This window comes from Rhinichthys klamathensis, unplaced genomic scaffold, assembly GCF_029890125.1.
Source record: "Rhinichthys klamathensis goyatoka isolate OS25496 unplaced genomic scaffold, OSU_Roscu_1.1 h1tg000305l_1, whole genome shotgun sequence".
Classification (NCBI taxonomy): domain Eukaryota; kingdom Metazoa; phylum Chordata; class Actinopteri; order Cypriniformes; family Leuciscidae; genus Rhinichthys; species Rhinichthys klamathensis.
Window position 1 is genome coordinate 770,722 of NW_026606824.1, and position 17,285 is coordinate 788,006.

The 17,285-nt window shown below is 40.0% G+C and overlaps 1 protein-coding gene across 1 annotated transcript in view; it reads left to right on the top strand.

The window, feature by feature from the left end:
• The window catches only part of LOC130104224 (cadherin-like protein 26), a 30,474-nt gene extending 13,738 nt beyond the window's left edge, over positions 1-16,736 (top strand). Inside the window, exons 2-17 of the mRNA XM_056270707.1 lie at positions 7,539-7,655; positions 7,799-7,954; positions 8,065-8,209; positions 8,714-8,892; positions 9,027-9,158; positions 9,297-9,479; positions 9,666-9,985; positions 10,095-10,237; positions 11,334-11,558; positions 11,740-11,961; positions 14,641-14,759; positions 15,401-15,520; positions 15,826-15,965; positions 15,997-16,018; positions 16,109-16,189; positions 16,364-16,736. Coding sequence (XP_056126682.1) covers positions 7,539-7,655; positions 7,799-7,954; positions 8,065-8,209; positions 8,714-8,892; positions 9,027-9,158; positions 9,297-9,479; positions 9,666-9,985; positions 10,095-10,237; positions 11,334-11,558; positions 11,740-11,961; positions 14,641-14,759; positions 15,401-15,520; positions 15,826-15,965; positions 15,997-16,018; positions 16,109-16,189; positions 16,364-16,570 — 2,511 coding nt within the window. The 3' untranslated portion in view covers positions 16,571-16,736. The remainder of the gene's footprint in view (positions 1-7,538; positions 7,656-7,798; positions 7,955-8,064; positions 8,210-8,713; positions 8,893-9,026; positions 9,159-9,296; positions 9,480-9,665; positions 9,986-10,094; positions 10,238-11,333; positions 11,559-11,739; positions 11,962-14,640; positions 14,760-15,400; positions 15,521-15,825; positions 15,966-15,996; positions 16,019-16,108; positions 16,190-16,363) is intronic.
• Positions 16,737-17,285: the final 549 nt, after the last annotated feature.

A 17,285-nucleotide genomic window follows, 5' to 3' on the forward strand; every position in this document is an offset into this window, starting at 1 on the left:
CATCAGACTCGGCTATTGCTCGGCTCCGCTCAAGTCAGTGATTATCATCACACTACGTGTTGAGCAGACGTGCTCCTGAAAATTCAGTGATATTCATCACACCTAGTGTTGAGCAGTGCTCCTATGCGTGCTTATCTATGTCCTACTGGCGAAGGACTTGATATAGCCGTTCCTTCCAGCCGATATGAAGGCCAGTTGTTTAAACTCGTCCTTCATGGTACCCAGTATGTGGTGGGTCGTGACCATCTTAGCCCAAGTTGGTCTGCAGCATCTGACCTGAGCTTGTACTTCAGATCTCTACCTTCCGCACCACGGGCCATCCTGTGTGTTGCGTGCAAGGGTTCGAAGTATCAGTACAAAGTCCTACCCTTCCAGTGCTCCCTAGCCAGTTGTGTCCTCAGGTCAACTGGGAGAGAGCTATCACGCCCACGTGCTGAGTATCTCTTTTTCAGTTTGGAGAAGGACGCGGTCCAACACGTCTCTTCAAAAAGAGAGTGTGTTGGCTGGTGCTATTTAGAAGTGAGAAAGGGTCCCACTGAAATAACTTTCAGAGGCTCCTGGGGCATATGGCAGACGCAGCCGCAGCCGCTTGGCTTCCTCCATATGAAGACCTCTTCAGCACTAGCTTCATGATTGAGTTCCGAGGTAACTGTGGCAGAGCAGCACGCCCTGTGTGACAACAGTTCACCCCGGCCTGCTGCCAAACCCTCACCGACTGAGGGGCCATGTATAAAGGGCTTGCTTTAACGGAGGCCTGGGCGACCTCCGACTGCGTGGGCATTCGTGCCTTGAGTTGTTGCAGTCCACCTCGCTTTGAGCCACCGCTGCTCAGCGAGCTGGTACTGGTCTGAAAAGACAACATCGCGACCGTTGTGTGCAGATCACAACTAAGCTTCCCTCGCATGTCACAACTCACCCGTCACCTTCTCCTTGGAGTCAGAAGCTTCTGAAATGTGTTCCCCAGTGAGCCTTCTAAGAAAGCGGCTATGTGGTTCATTATCGCTGTGCGCAGGCTCAAGTTCAGTGATTTTCGTCACACTCACGTGTTGAGCAAAAATGGCCCTGAGCTCAGTGAACTTATCACACTCAAGTGTTGAGCAGAGATGCCCCTGAGGCTCAGTGATATTCACATGTAGTGTTGAGCAGTGCTCCTGTCTTGTGCGCGCATGCACCTACTGTGCTAAAGTCAGGAGTGGAACAGGTCTTGATACCAACCAGACCTAGTTCCCCTCGACAGCTTTCCATACTTCCCCTGAGTACATTTCAGGGTTGGGGCATGATGGCACCCGCGTTCTACCCCTGGAGAGATTCTAGGCCGGTCCTAACTGGATGTGGAGGTTCAGGTGGCTTCTGCAGGAATATGTGGTAGTTACCATCACTTCGGCGAGCACTCCCTGAAAATAGGAATCAGGTGCTTATGCCCAGTGGTGTAGTCTACGTGATACGCAGGTATACGCCGTATACCCACTAGAAAATGTCAAGGATTTCCGTATGCCCACTAGGAATTGTCAAGGATTACCGTATACCAAGTGGTGTAGTCTACATGATACGCAGGTATACGCCGTATACCCACTAGGAAATGTCAAGGATTTCCGTACCCACTTAAAAAAAGCACTAGGATACTTAACAACATCGATTAATGACAGATCTTTCACACTTTCATTCATAAATCCTCCCTATCTGTTTTGCGAAGCACTGAATTTTGGACCATTGGGGCTTCCGTGGCCTGTGATCTGGATCTGACGTCACCTACCACAGAGCAGCAACAACACAGTTGGTTGGCAGTCATTTTTGGTGCAAGTTTGAAATTTGCTAATCTAATGTGAATCACTAAAAGAGATATGAAACGAAAGCAAACTCAAACCACACTATTTGAGTGTTTTCGTAAGCCTGCCCCTGAAGCTACTGTCGCCTCGGGTGACACTGCAGCGGCTGCAGCAGATGACACGAACATTAACAATGAGCCAGATGCTATCCTACGTGGTACAGAAAACGAGCCTGATGGTACTGTAACGTTACCTGGTAAGTAAAAATAGCATTTACGTTATCATTAACATTATCATTAACGTAACTGTAACAGCAGGGGATTGTTGGTATATTGAATTGTATCTAGATTGAGCTTACTTCACTAGGGGAGAGATAGACTGTGTGTGTGTGTGTGTGTGTGTGTGTGTGTGTGTGTGTGTGTGTGTGTGTGTGTGTGCAGTAAACACTAAACAGAATACAATGTTTATATCTCCTTGTTACAGATGATGAGATTGGTGAGAACTCCTGGCCAGCCTTGTGGACTGAAAGTCAGGCTAGGGAATTTAAAAACAAGCATCCTTGGTTAGAGTGGAGGGACAGAAAGTTAGGTAGATATCAGCACACATGCAAAGCTGATATAAACAATTGCAATGCACTTTCTGTAAAGTTGCTTTTCACAATATGTATTGTGAAAAGCGCTATACAATTAAATTTGAATTAAATTGAATTGAATTCATAAAGTCAGTGACTCAATTAACCTTGTTTGTGTTTTCTTATTTGAAGCTTATTTGTCTTGTAGCAGTTCCTGGATGCTTTCTCATGCATTTAAAGGCGTAGTTCACCCAAAAAACGAAAATTTTGTTGTCATTTACTGACACTTATGTTGTTTCAAACCTGTATACATTTCTTTCTTCTGTTGAACACAAAAGAAGAAATTTTAAAGAATGTTGGTAACCAGACAGTTGATGGCACCCATTGACTCCCATAATATATTTTTTTCCTACTATGGAAGTCAATGGCTAATATAAAAGGAAGATCAAGTTACAAATTTTAACTGGTTAATTTATGCAAACAGTAAAATAGAAAATCAGTCCAGTCTCCCCAGCTGTAAATGTCATTGGCTGACATGTTGATATATACACATAAGCAGAATCTTTCAGAATGCTCTCAATCACATGTAGTTGCACACTGTATGCATTAGTGAGTGTGGTGGTCTGCGTGTTTCTGTGAATGAGCGCTCGATGTGTGCTCTACTACACACTGACGCGCGCGTGACACTCGTGGTGTTTTCAGCGTCTATGAGGAGGACATGCACACATTTTAACTTCATTGCAGAGCTTTTATGAGAGTCACTTCACAAGAATTTTACCCTTTCATTTGATAAAACTATCGTCATTCATTCGTATCATATACACACTCACAAACTTTAAAGTCCTCATGACAACCTGTCAAAATCAAAGTTTTGTATAACTTGAAGAAAATATAACAGAAATATATTACTATTGCACAGTAGAGTATATTTCAAGTAGGCCTAATAATAATAATAATAATAATAGTTTATTAAAAGACACAGAAGCTCAAATGTCTTTAATTTACAACCCACCAAAATAAAAGTTTGTAAAGTAACTCGAGGGAATTATGAAAGAAATTGCATAGTAAGATTTACTTTTTAAAATAATAATAATCAAATCTAATAAAACATAATTTTAAAGGAATATCACACAAGTTTTTAAAAAGTAAATTTTTATTTGTGCTTATAATGTTTATGTCTTTTAATTGTCAGCTGATAAAACCTGTGCTTCAGGGACCATATTCATATAACATCTAAGGCTAAATGTACCTCTTTACTGGCTGAGTTAGATGGCGATTAACACTAAACAGTAGAAAATGGCTGGTGGTGGTGGCAGCGGCGGCGGGCGTGTGGGTATACTCACAGTATACTCACTACAAAAAACTAGACTACACCACTGCTTATGCCCAAATAGAAGTGGAACCTATTAGTTGAGTGAGTCTTCTCTCCATTGAGAAGATCCTGAGAGCGTTCGGTCATTTCAGTGCTCTCTTTCCTGCAAGATGGGTTGGAGTAGGCTGTTTTCCTCCACCCTCAAAGTGATGTGCCTCTGTTATTACTTGACGCACATCATGATGCAGAAGCATGGGAAGCACATCCTGATCGTCAGGTTCCTGAGGGAACAATGATATAAAAAAAAGCCTTGCGCCCCTCTTTATCCTCTTGGGCCTTATCTCTGGTGCCATTGCACTGCAGAGACCGCCCCTGAGCCACTGCAGGCAGTGAGTAAAAAAAATAAAAAAAATTCAGTTCTCCTGCTCGCATGGTCTCTACTAGATGGTAGGGACTTGCTCGCTTTAGGTCAATGAGTTATGCCTGGAATTTGGGCCGGCTACTCTCACAAGTTGAGACCCTGGCCTGGATATGTGCCCAAGGTACCTACCTCTCCCTTAAACTGGGACCAGGTGGTGAGCCTGCAAGTGCTGCCCCAGACGAGGCAGACCCAGCTTTCTCTCTGGCTTTCTCTGTCCGTCCGCTTCATTGCGGTTATACGTGTACAGAACGCAAGCCATAGGACCTCAGACAGGGATTAAAGTTCTCTGTCGCTACGACGGATTTCCGTTAATTGCAGCGAGTCTATGACGGATTTCCGTCAATTGCAGGGTTCCCGTCTGTCCTTATGTCTTAAATTAACTTTTCATAATTTTAAGGCCGTAAATAGGCTTTCATTTCTCAAATAGTGTGATAAATGTCTTAATTTTAGTTTGAACAGTTTGAATAGGTCTTAAATTAAGGAGAGACGAGGTGTATTCACCTTGCTGAGGGGGATGTGATCAAAGCCTGGAGTGGAGCGAAAGCACGTTCCTCTCTCCACTCTAAGCATTCTGTTATCACTTCGCTTACGGTCCACTCCGGGTTTTCAATTCCCGCTCACGGGAAAAACTGCTCCGTGTTCACTCAATTAATCTTTGGAGAAGTGCATGTCAGGCTACAGCTCGTTTGCTGCGGTCCGAGCCCGAGCGCGCAAACGTGCACGGCGCATGATAGAAAACAGAACGCGGGTCAATATTGTCCGTTTCTCAATAGCCTACCAAGTAGCCTACGCAAACTTCGGACTTGCGTCCTGGTAGTTCGGACTTGCCAAGTTCGACTCAGGAGAACGAACTCCCGAGGACGAGAGGACGCGAGTCCGGTTATTCTGCAAATGGAACAGTGCGTTCTTGATCGCGTCACTCAGCTCGCTCTGGCTACTCCGGTTATCTCTTTATGTATATTTTAGGCAACCATAAAACGAAATATGGTATAAAATACAACTCTGCCTCTTTTCATTTATAAATGAACATATTATCATAAACATATTAATGGCCACACAAATGTGGTTCAGGCAACGCACATTGATTATCTTCACACTTCATATATTTATAACAACACGAAATATAAAACACAACCCTGCTTCTTTTTGTTTTCATTTAAAAAATATGAAACATTATTGATCATTAAAACTGACATTTAACAAACAGACAGGGTTGTATCGTTTTATTGTATTATGCATGTACACATACAGTGAAAGTAATGCATAGTAAATATATATATATATATATATATATATATATATATAAAGAATATTTTAGAATATATAAAATTACACAACCCTGTCTCTTTTTGTTAAATGTCAGTTTTAATGATCAATAATATCCCGTTCAAAAGTATAAGTAGCCTAATAGGTAGGCTATAATAAGCTATACAATGAGAAATAAAAGCAAACAATTCAGTCAAACATAAGTCAGCTCTCTAATAGGCTACAAAGTTAAATAGCCTAAATATATAAAGTTATGAAACTTCACTTTGCCCTCAGCCAAAACGATTTGCCATGGAACAAACTATATATTAACATAGTTTAGCATTGTTTGGTCTTATAAGATAAATAAAAACATGCACTGAAAAGTTATGTAGATGGTTGATTATTTGTCAAGATAAGTAATTGTTTTTCATAGATTAAAATAGCTTTTAAAATACGCACACTGGCAATATTAAAGCGGTTTAAAACAACTCCCCTTAAAACGCTATTAGTCTCGACTATTTAAATAAAGTTACAGGAATATGACTTGGCCTGAAAAAAAATTCAGTCAGAAGAATTTTTTTCACTTTAATCCCTGACCTCAGACCAACTCTTACCTGTTAAGGAAGTCAGCAAAAAGGGAAGCCTGTTTCCAAGCGATGTTGGCTCACTGAATGTGGTTGCCTTCATCTTGGTGAAAATCCCGAGATGCACATATCCACTTAGGTGGTGAGCTCCTCTTAAATGAGTGTGTGCTCCCACCTAGGCGTTGACATAGAGTGCTTTGCTGACAGATATTCTAGAGTTGGGGGCTGGGTGACACCTTAGTCGAACCGCGGCTTCCCGTGGGCTCCCTTCTCATGAAGCCAGTTTCACTGCGAGCCCGGTTCTAAGTGTCGGCTTGCTGCACCATTCCCCTCCTACGGAGTGGATACTTGCGCCATTTTGCTCCAGTAGAGTTTCCTTAACCAAACCCTGTTGAGTTCCTCCGGACCCCTCCGACATCAGACGTGGCGGAACGCCCAGTGTTAGGCCTACCACTCGTAAGCAGTGTGGAACCTGTGTTAGGCTGGGTACATATGTTGTGATCCCTACAGTGATCCCATATGTGTATTTTTCCACGGTACGGCTCCCTACGGTGAGCCCGTGTCTTCCCTCGGCAGAGCACTGAGTCTCCCCCTGTCATAGGCTGGAGCCCCCCCAGTGACCTTACATATGTTGTACTGCCCGGTCTCCGCCCAGTACATTAGTGTATTCTCATTAGTGTTACCTCCCTTCGGGCAGAATGTGGCTTCCGCAGCTTCCCTTCCTTCCATGTCAGAGAGCTTTCCCAGTGAGCCTGTAGGAACAGCAATGACTTCCCTGGCCTAAAGCCCTGTCCCTTCTCCGCCTTAAATTGCAGGGGGATCAGGAGGCTTTTGTCTAAGCTCTGGAAGGTGGCAGCTTTAGTGGCGATTTCAAAGGTTGATCCCATTTCAGTCGACATCGACTATGTCTGATGTTCTTGACTGAAAGGGAACGTCATGGTTGCGTATGCAACCCACCGTTCCCTGAAGGAGGGAACGGAGGACATAGTCCTCTTGCCACTACCGCTGGACCACCGCTGACTCCGAGTTATGCTCAGCTCCTCAGCGAAAAGCAAATGGTTCGTGCATCTACTTCCGTATTTATACCCGCGCCGCGGGGTGGAGTGGGAGATGCATATCTTGCACGCCAATGTGCATTGGCTCGTTCTAAGATACTCGAAGACAATAGGCTCCCTAGCGTGATTCCATTTCAGTCGACGCAGACTACGTCCTCCGTTCCCTCCTTCATACGCAACCAGGACGTTTCTTCACAAACCCTAGTTTAGGAAACCCTGACATAATGTAATGTTTAATGCACTTAATGTTGTATTTAATGCACTCTTTGTATATATATTTTTTTATATCAACATGATAAAGGATTTTACTCAAATCAATGTGATAAATGAGTTAGGTCAAAAGTAATCTAAAAGTAATCAGATTATATTACGTGTAATGTGATTACGTTACTAATTAAACATTTTTTTATGTAATTTGTATTTAGTGATAGGACTACGATTTGTAAGTAATCTACCCAGCACTGAAGGTAATGAAAATGTAGATAAAATAGGACATGCAATGGCCGGAATCCGTGAGATTCACGCATTGACATAACCTTGATAACAACTTTCATAACATGACGATTTCTTTTTTATCTCAGTTTACTTGGACCGTGTGTGTGTGGGCTGACAGGGGAAGACAGAAGCGCGCATGGATCATCGAGTCTTTCACTATTGAGGAAGAACACCCTGGTCCATTTCCATATACACTAGGCAAGGTGAGCGGAGTTAGAAACATTTAGCTGTTTTGTTGTTCAATTCCATTTCATTTGTATAGCTTTTTTCACATTACATATGTGTACAAGTACTGGATGATCATGATTATGTGAACATTTAAGTGTGCATGTTGTTTGTGTTTCAGATTAAACTTGAAAAGTCTTATTTAGTCAGATACGAGCTAAAGGGTCAGGGTGTGGATGAAGAGCCAAAGGGTATTCTCAGTATTGATGGAGATGGTAAGGTTTCAGTATATAGAAAGGTGGACTTTGAAAATAAGCAAGGAATTAAAGTTCTCAAAGTAAGTACTCCCTAATAAACAAATCACACATTTCATAATAGCATTGAAATTTTTGTAAATACACTGCAAAAAAAGGCTTGTATATTGACATGCGCTGGACTCAATTACAGTCGACATTTGAAGCAATAAACAATTCAAACAATGAAGTGGATACAAGACTCGGGGTCCATATCCAAATATTGGACATAAATGATCACGCTCCAAAATTTCAGCAGCCGGTCTATCAAGTGAATGTGGATGAGTCACATGCTCAAGGTAACCCAGTATAGTTTGCACTTCACTCTTTTATTTATGAAATTGTAAAATTGAATGATTAGTTCACAACAATACACAAAAAATGTAATGTCGTTGCAGACCACTATATATATTTTCTCATTAAAAAAAAGGAAACATTTATAAATTATTAGAATTGTTACACACAACACAACTATTTACTAATTAATTTGAGGCATTGTAACATGGTTATTACAATATATGTGAGGAGGATTTTCAATGAATAAACAACTTATTTAAATATACGTTGTTATGAACAACTAATATTATGCAATTGTATGCAATAATATACATACATGTAAATTGTAAAATCATGTATGCACAGAAAGGATTGGATTCTGTAGTATAGCATTAATAACAGCATACAGGTGTGAAACAACATAAGGGAGAATAAATAAGGACTGGGTGAAATATTCTTCAATATTAAATAAATACTTTGAGGGAAAAGAAATAACTTTACATTCATGTAGCACATTTTTTTCCTAGGTAAAGATGTACTGACAGTACTGGCATCTGATGAAGATGATTCAAGTACAAACAATGGAACGTTTGATTTAACAATCAAGTCTTTCACACCAAAACCAGATAATGTTGAATTTTATATTCAGCAGCAAAAAGGACAAACTGCCGGGACAGTTTATTTTAGAGGGTGTTTGAACTATGAGGTATGAAACTAATTTCTTTCATTGGTAACAATGATTTACCTGTTATTACATTCAGATAACATGCATTCCTTTTTGTGCTTTATACATATTTCTCCATTCCTACACAATAAATCTACTAAATTAAACTTTTCCAGAAAGCTCAGAAATATACAATCCTTGTTGAAGCAAAGGACAAAGGGGAAAAGATACAATTGTCAAGTACAAGTACAGTGATAATCAATATTTTGGACGAAAACAACAATCTTCCAGGGTTCTCTGGCAAAACAGTAGGTTTCATTTTGGACTGGAAGTTTCCAAGTTTTAATGCTTGTGATATTCTTGTTAAATGTTTTTTTTTTTTTTTTTTTTTTTTTTTTTACAGATTGTTCTATAAAACCCAACCAAATATTTGACTTGTGTTTCAGGGACCTGGGAAGGTCAAGGAGCGAGAAACTGGTGTTGAAGTTCTGCGACTGCAAGTAACAGACAAAGACACCCGTGGTTCAAAAGCCTGGAAAGCCCAATACACTATCCATGGAGATAAAAAAGAGCAGTTCAAAATTGAAACAGACCCTAATACAAACGAGGGGATTTTAACAGTTGTTAAGGTAGGCAAAATGTTTTCATCGTGTTAGAATCAGAGTTTGCACTGAAAGACCTTGTCGTTATATTGTTGACTCTGCTGGGATAGGAACTATTAAAAAAAGATATGAAAAATATTATGAATACATTCACGTTGACACTTCTCTAAACTATCTTAATTTTTTGGCTCATTCCTACATTCCAACACCTAGCAAATGGACTATGAGGAGCAACCATACCAAAATCTATCCATCAGGGTGCAGAACGAAATTCCTTACTTTTCATGTAAGGTCAAAAAGCAAGTACCGAATGCTATGTGGGAGCTCGACAAAATACCCCCAAACTCTGGCATGAGTGTTGAAAACCTCTATAATACCATTCCAGTGACCATTTATGTTGAAGATGTCAACGACCCTCCGGTATTTATACCCTCTGTTAAACATGTCCACATAATGGAGAACATAGCAGCAGGAACAAGTCTTACAACCTTCACTGCTAAAGACATGGACGGAAGCCATATAAACACATTTAAGTACGAGAAGCTAATAATATGTGTAAAACTAATGCCACTGTAGTTTATTGGATGTACAGGATCACATATAAACAAAGGTGAATTCATCTGGTGTTTCTTCGATTCTCAGATTTGTTAAAGGTGAAGATATTGATGGATGGATAACTGTTGATGCAAAGACTGGACTAGTATCCACAAATAAAATTCTGGACAGAGAGTCGCCATTTGGGATAAACAGCACATATAGAGCAACCCTATATGTTGTGGATGATGGTAAGATGATGTTTTTTAAAGAAATTAATACTTTTATTCAGCAAAGATGCATTCAATTGATCCAACATGACAGTAAAGACATTTCTGTTACAACATATTTCTATTTCAAATAAATGCTGTTCTTTTTAACTTTTCATCAAAGAATAATGAAAAAGTTATCATTGTTCCCACAAAAATAGTAGGCAGTTTATTAACGGTGTCATGGTACGTGGTAAATAGGAATAACTGCAGACAGGAATTTATTATCTAGAACTCAGGAACCACACTTTACATAAACGAGAACGGACAAGGAATAGGGAGAAACAGAGGGCTTAAATAACACAGGGAGACAAAGGAACATAATTGGGGCACAGGTGACACAGATGAAGATAATTAACTAGACACAGGTGATTTAACTGAGGGATAATGAGGAGCGGGAAAACTGAACAGGACTAAACCAAAATACTAAGAAAAGGGGGAACAAAGAGTCAAACTGTAACAAACGGTTTTCAACATTGATAATAATCATAAATGTTTCTGGATCATCAAATATTCATATTAGAATGATTTCTGAAGGACCATGTGACACTGAATACAGGGATAAATTGGAATATTATTTCACAATGCTACTGCTTTTACTGTATTTCTGATAAACGTACCTTTGGTGAGCATGACAGACTTAAAAGAAAACAGACTGACCACAAACTTTTGAACAGTAGTGTACTTCTAACTATTACAGATATTCTCATATTCTGAAGTATACCTGGACAAAGAAGTTATTTTATTTACAACATTATTTTAACATTATTTATACAACATTATAAATCCAATTATGTAATTAACCACACAGGGTCCAACATTAACATCTATCTAGCAGAAAATGAATGAAAAAATTATCTATCCAGTTAGTCTTGTGTAACCAGACTTAATGTGCTGCACAAGGTCTGTCGCCAATTGCAGGACATTATGTAGCAGTCAGTGTCAGAAATGTTAGGGTGATACAACTGTCCTCTTATCATCATGAAGAAAGCTAATCTCATGAATGATCATGGATGACATTATCATGTTTTGTACTCCAAATGATTTTCTGTTTTTTCCCCATGTCTCCGATTGGCAGGTGTCCCACCGCTGACAGGCACTGGAACTCTATTTATTCACCTGAATGATCAAAATGATAATGTACCAATGCTGGAAGTGACCGCACTCAACATGTGCCTGGATACAGAGCCCACAGTGGCCAACATCACAGCTGTAGACCTGGACCTTCCTCCATACAGTTCACCTTTTCACTATGAGCTTTTAGGAGATGTTAAAGACAAATGGAGAGTTGAACCCACCCATGGTAATGCCACCATCTACTTTACACCATCTAAGTAAAATAAGTTATGAACAGTGTTATGTTACATTACTCTAGGCAAATAATGCAAGAGATCTCTTAGAAAGACAGCACTCTTCCACCACCTCTTTAAGGTTGTGTTTCTATATCTTTTAGCAGTAATACTAACACATCTTTTCTCTTGAAGGCACAACAGTGAGTCTTGTAAAAGAACACAGTGTGTATTCAGGTCATCACCTCCTCCAGATCAAAATATTAGACCAGCAGGGATTTTCCTCGATCCAAAACCTATCAGTCACAGTGTGTGACTGCTCTATCACTCCCAGCTGCCATGTCAGGATGGCTCGGATGGCTCAAATGGGACCTGCTGCAGCCTGGATCGTTGTTCTTACAGTTCTGATCTTCATTGGTAATGCAGTGATTTACAATGTTTTGATGGTACTAACAGTCCTAATAGGTGATGAAGGATTTCACAAACAGTTTCATAATACTAAAAACACATCTTCTGTACAAGTCAATCCAACCATTAAAGGTGTGGTAAAACAACAACAACAACAACAACAACAAAAAAAAATGCTGTGGAAACCTGTAAAAAACGGTTTTTGAATGACATATGCTTTTGAGAATTACACTTCCATTTTATTGTTCCAGACTGCCAAAGATGGTGAATCATAGTGGAAAGGTTTGTGCACTAACGTACACTTATGAGAATCTCATGTTGATCCAGTCACACGTGACTCTAATCAATGACATACCGGAATCCATATATGCTACCGGTTATCATGGTCTGCTTTGTCATTCTATCAAAATTAACTTGCTCGAATGTGCACAGATTGTTCGGCAATCGCCGCAGGGGATATATCTGCATGGATTTATCTGACTTAAAGGACTCATTGGTTATTCAGGGTCTCTCGTCAGGGGAATATCCAACACTATTGAGGTGAATATTAGTAGAACTTATAAGTTAACCAGGGTACTCATTACCATCTTACCGGGTCTAGTAGTGTTTGTATGTGATTTCTAGGCCTGATCTAAAGAACGCTCACTGGTTTACCAGAGTATTGTGTTTGGCTGCTGTGATAACATTTGGACCTCCCTGTCAAGTGGTGATTCTTGTTTTTTGTTCCTTCTAATAAATGTGTTCATGTAAATAAGAGAACTGCCCCTCACCACCGTTGATCCCGCAGGGTCTGTGACAGTCCATTTTTCAGTCTCTCAGATGCAACATTGGAGGGACATTACAAACAATGTGTGGCTCCTCGATAGACTAGAAAATGGTTATTGTCTTCAAGCCAGTAACAGACTCTTGTTGTGTACCTGTATTGGCCCAAAGTAGTTTGGGACCTTTGCCAGGCTCTTGCTTCAGATCCACCCCAGGGGCTTCCATTCAAAATACTTTATTGTTCAGTAACAGGATGGGAATTTCAGACCAATCCTTGGCCTCAGATGCTTGAACAGTCACCTCAAACATCTTCCTTTCTGCATGTTATGTTGTGTGGTAGATGTATTGTATGCTGTTGAACCCGGCATGTGGTTCACCTTCGTAAACCTAAAGGATGCATATTTGCACATCCAGATTTAATTCAGGCATTCCAGGGCAGAACATACCAATACTGTGTCCTTACTCTACCTATGTGTGTTCACACAATGTATTGGAAGTTAACATTGTAGTGGACTGCATTTATATGCATTTATGCTCGTCGGGAGCAGCTGGGCTTAGGTGTCTTGCTCATGGACACCTCGACACTTGGTCAGGTGGAACCGGGGATTGAACCACCAACCTTCCGGTTTGTAGAGAACCTACATGAACCACTGAGCCACTGCCGCCCGTCGACAAGCAGCCTACAACAACACACTGCGCCTACTGAAGCATGTTGCAGCCGTAGGGCTGAAGATGAATCTGCAGAAAAGCTGTCTTTTCAATGTTTTTTTCTGGGTATGCACCTGGTTTCCAGATTAATGAGGCCAACTCACGCAGTGAACAAAAGGTGGTAGCAAGGTTCCAAGTTCCCAGAAACTCTATATCGAATTCCCATGACTGAACTGCTGCCTCAGCAGTTATTCATCTGCTACAGTTACACCTGCAGCCATTTCAATGCTGGTTAATAGCCAGGTGATTGTTAGCCGTTCACAGTCGCGGTTTCTCTGGCGTAGTGTGTAGGTGGGGCCGCCTCCCATATGCAGAAAAGTGGAAACCACAGATGCTTTTCTGACAGGATGGGGAGAACTGTGGCAGAATTGTGGCATACAGGGGAGGTTCAGTTCATGGCTGAGGGTATGTCATATCAATCCGTTTGAATTATGGGTGGTATTTCTTACCCTTTATCTTTTCAGACAGGGACTTGCAGGAGGCAGGTACTAGTGAAAACAGACAATGCCACATTAGTGTTTCTCATTAATCGTCAGCATTGTTGCTTCTTGCAGACAGACACCTCCTGTCAATTAGAGAAATGCATATTCCTGGTCAGAGCAAGAGTGTGGTGGATTCCCTTTCTCGCTGCAGCCTGAGCTCAGTGGATGGGTGTCTCCACAGAGCAGTGGTTTGATCAATTTGGGAGAGGTATGGGATGGTGTCAGTGGACCTCTTTGTTAGCAGGACAACAACACATTGTTCCCTATGGCTAAGCAGAATCAAGTACTAGTTCAAAAAAGTGAACTAGTACAAGCCCTTGCTCACATGTGGCCAGATCTCCTGCTATATGCTTACCCTCCTCTTCCACTGATCTGGGCGGTTCTGAGACGTGTGCAGGAGAGACAGCACATGCTAATACTAATAGCTTCCTACTGTCCAACAATGATTTTGTTCAGTCTCCTGTTAACCCTTACAACTGCTCCACCTCATCTGTTGCCCCTTCAGAGAGACCTATTGACTCAGATGGATGGGACAATATGGCACCCATTTCCGGAGAGATTGAAGTTGTGTGTCTGGACCCCATGCGGCTCCGGTACTGATTGAATCAATGCAAGATTCTCTGTATGGTACATAAACACTCAACCTTTCCACTATGACTAACCATCTCTGGCAGTCTTCCGCTGTTAATCCAACCACGGTTGTATCAAGGTAAACATAAATTCTCTCTTTTTTCAGCAATATGCTTGATGGTCCTTCTGATCTCCTGCAAGGCAGATAAAATAACGATTGAAATGGACGATGGCGTTGGTCGTCTCATCAAAACAAATACGGAAAATCCAGGAACAGACTGCATGGTAATTTCATTACACAACCCACAGTAGCGGTCCTTCAGTAATATTTGAATTGGTGCATTTTTTTCAGTTTTAGCCAACACTTTACAACTATATGTCAACATTATGTAATAACATGAAATAATGAACAGTTCTTTTACAGCATTTGTTCATTTAATGGTAATTTCTATTTTCGATTGCAATATACTTTACAATGTAATTTATTCCTGTGATCAAAGCTGATTTTTTAGCATCATTACATCATAAATCTTCTTAGTCATTAGTCTTCAGTGTCACATGATCCTTCAGAAATCATTCTAATATGATACGAATGGTCAATTTAATATGTCCTTGCTGAATAAAACTAGTAATGTACTGGATGTGACATTTTTTGACAAGATTGAAATTATGCAAAGCTTGTTATTTGTAGAATATAATTACAGTAATGTGATATGTGTAAGAAACACTGTAAAATAAAATGTTACCACATTAACTTTATAGATTTGTAAATGCTGTAAAAACTATTGTTTATAGTACATGCTACCTAATTCATTAACAAATAATAATTAACCAAACCTTATTGTAAAGTGTAAAGTATTGGTAACTCATGTTTATATAAAACATTCATTGTTGCCTTGAATGATTGTTTTAATTTAAATCATCAGGATGTCTTCATAAAGGTTCCTTCCAGTATAGGCATTCAGAAAACAGATTCTTCCAACGTAAATACTGGCATAAATGAGTCTACAAATGTAATTTCAAGCCAGAAGGTCACATCACAAACCGTGAGTAACAATAAAGCTCTTCATGTTTGACTTTGGGGTTAATTAGAGCATTCTGGGAAATAATTTTTTTTTTTTAAAATGATTTCAAACATAAATAATATCATCTAACATTTCTGGAAATGTTTCTGTATGTTATGTGTATGATTATTTGTTTATGAGTAATTCAAACTGAAAAATTCAAGTCAAAATACAGCTAAAAGCAGTTCAATTTTATAAGTGAAATTCTGCATCCTGTTAGCTATCATATACAGGAGATGTAACTTTTTTTGTTTTATTATCTTTTATATTATCTTCAAAATATCCAGGTGATACATAACAAACAGGTGGCTGCACAGCCAGTCTTCACCGACCAGATGTTCAGACGCTCAATACATAGGGTGAGTATTACATCCACAGCAAGTTTCCAAAGTTTTGGTCATTTCATTGGTTTTGTGATGGACTGTTTCTGCTATGTGTGTTTTCTAGAGTTCCACAAGTTCATACAGAGAAAATTTCAAAGTAAGAATGAAGTGACAGTAATTATAATAACATATGCAAACATCAGCTCAGCTCAGCCTTTCTTACATCATAATCTGTGTTTTTTTTAAGCAGCGATCGAGTATCAGATCAAGTGCTTATTACGGCAATGTGGCTTACCTGAGCAACAACCTTGCTGTTGTCATCAACGAGGTGATTTTATGCTTCTTTCAACATACACTACTAATCAGAGGATTGGACACATCTACTCATTCTTTATCATTATTCATTTAGAAGCATTTAGAACCTTTAGAGCATAAGAAACATGTCCAAATGTTTGACAGGATGGTCAACCATGGGCTTTCCTTCCCCCCTTCTTCTCTTCAGAAACTACTTGCTCTCCAAACCCGTGATGAGGAGTTTGTTGTCTATGAGCCGCACTGCTACGCAGATGAAGGACAAGCTATGGACAATGCCGAACTGGATGCACTCTCTATTCCAGAGAATGACTTTGAATCAAAGATGCTTATAAATCTGGACAACAGGTTCAGTCAACTAGCAATAATTTCCAGACCTGACCTGATGCAAAGGTAACAGTTATCTCAAGAAGTGTAGCAGATTTTTTTGAAAACGAGATACTGAACGAAAACATGAAATATTGATACAGAATATTGGAAGATAAGGGATGCTGGGTCAAACATTCAGGACAAATGGAACGAGGGTCTTCAAAGATTTGTCTACTGTATAATAGTGTTAACCCGTTTAATCCCAATTTTTTTCTTGCAATTTGAGTACATTCATTTTACTCCTTAGACCTGATCCCCAACACTCAAACTTTGACTTTAAAAAACAGGGAAACACCATAGTCACGTACGTATGTCTAGAAGGTCCAACACATTGAAAGTTTCTGGGATACCGATAACTACACTGAACAAAATTAAAAACGCAACACTTTTGTTTTTTTTTCATGAGCTGAACTCAAAGATCTAAGACCTTTTCTATGTACACAAAAGGCCTATTTCTCTCAAATATTGTTCACAAATCTGTCTAAATCTATGTTAGTGAGCACTTCTCCTTTGCTACTCAACACCGCTCGTCGGCAATGGCAAAATGTTTGAGATGACCGATCAAAGCAAGCGGGATTTATGTTAACAGAAGCACGAGCCGCGGCCGCGCGCGAATCCTAACGCGACACTTCAAGAGATTAGCAAGTGGAACTCAACTAAAAAGCTGTTTTACGATAGAAGTTTTAAACGACCAAAATAAATAATCAGTTTGCAAAGACTGTATCAATTAAAGCTCAGCCTCG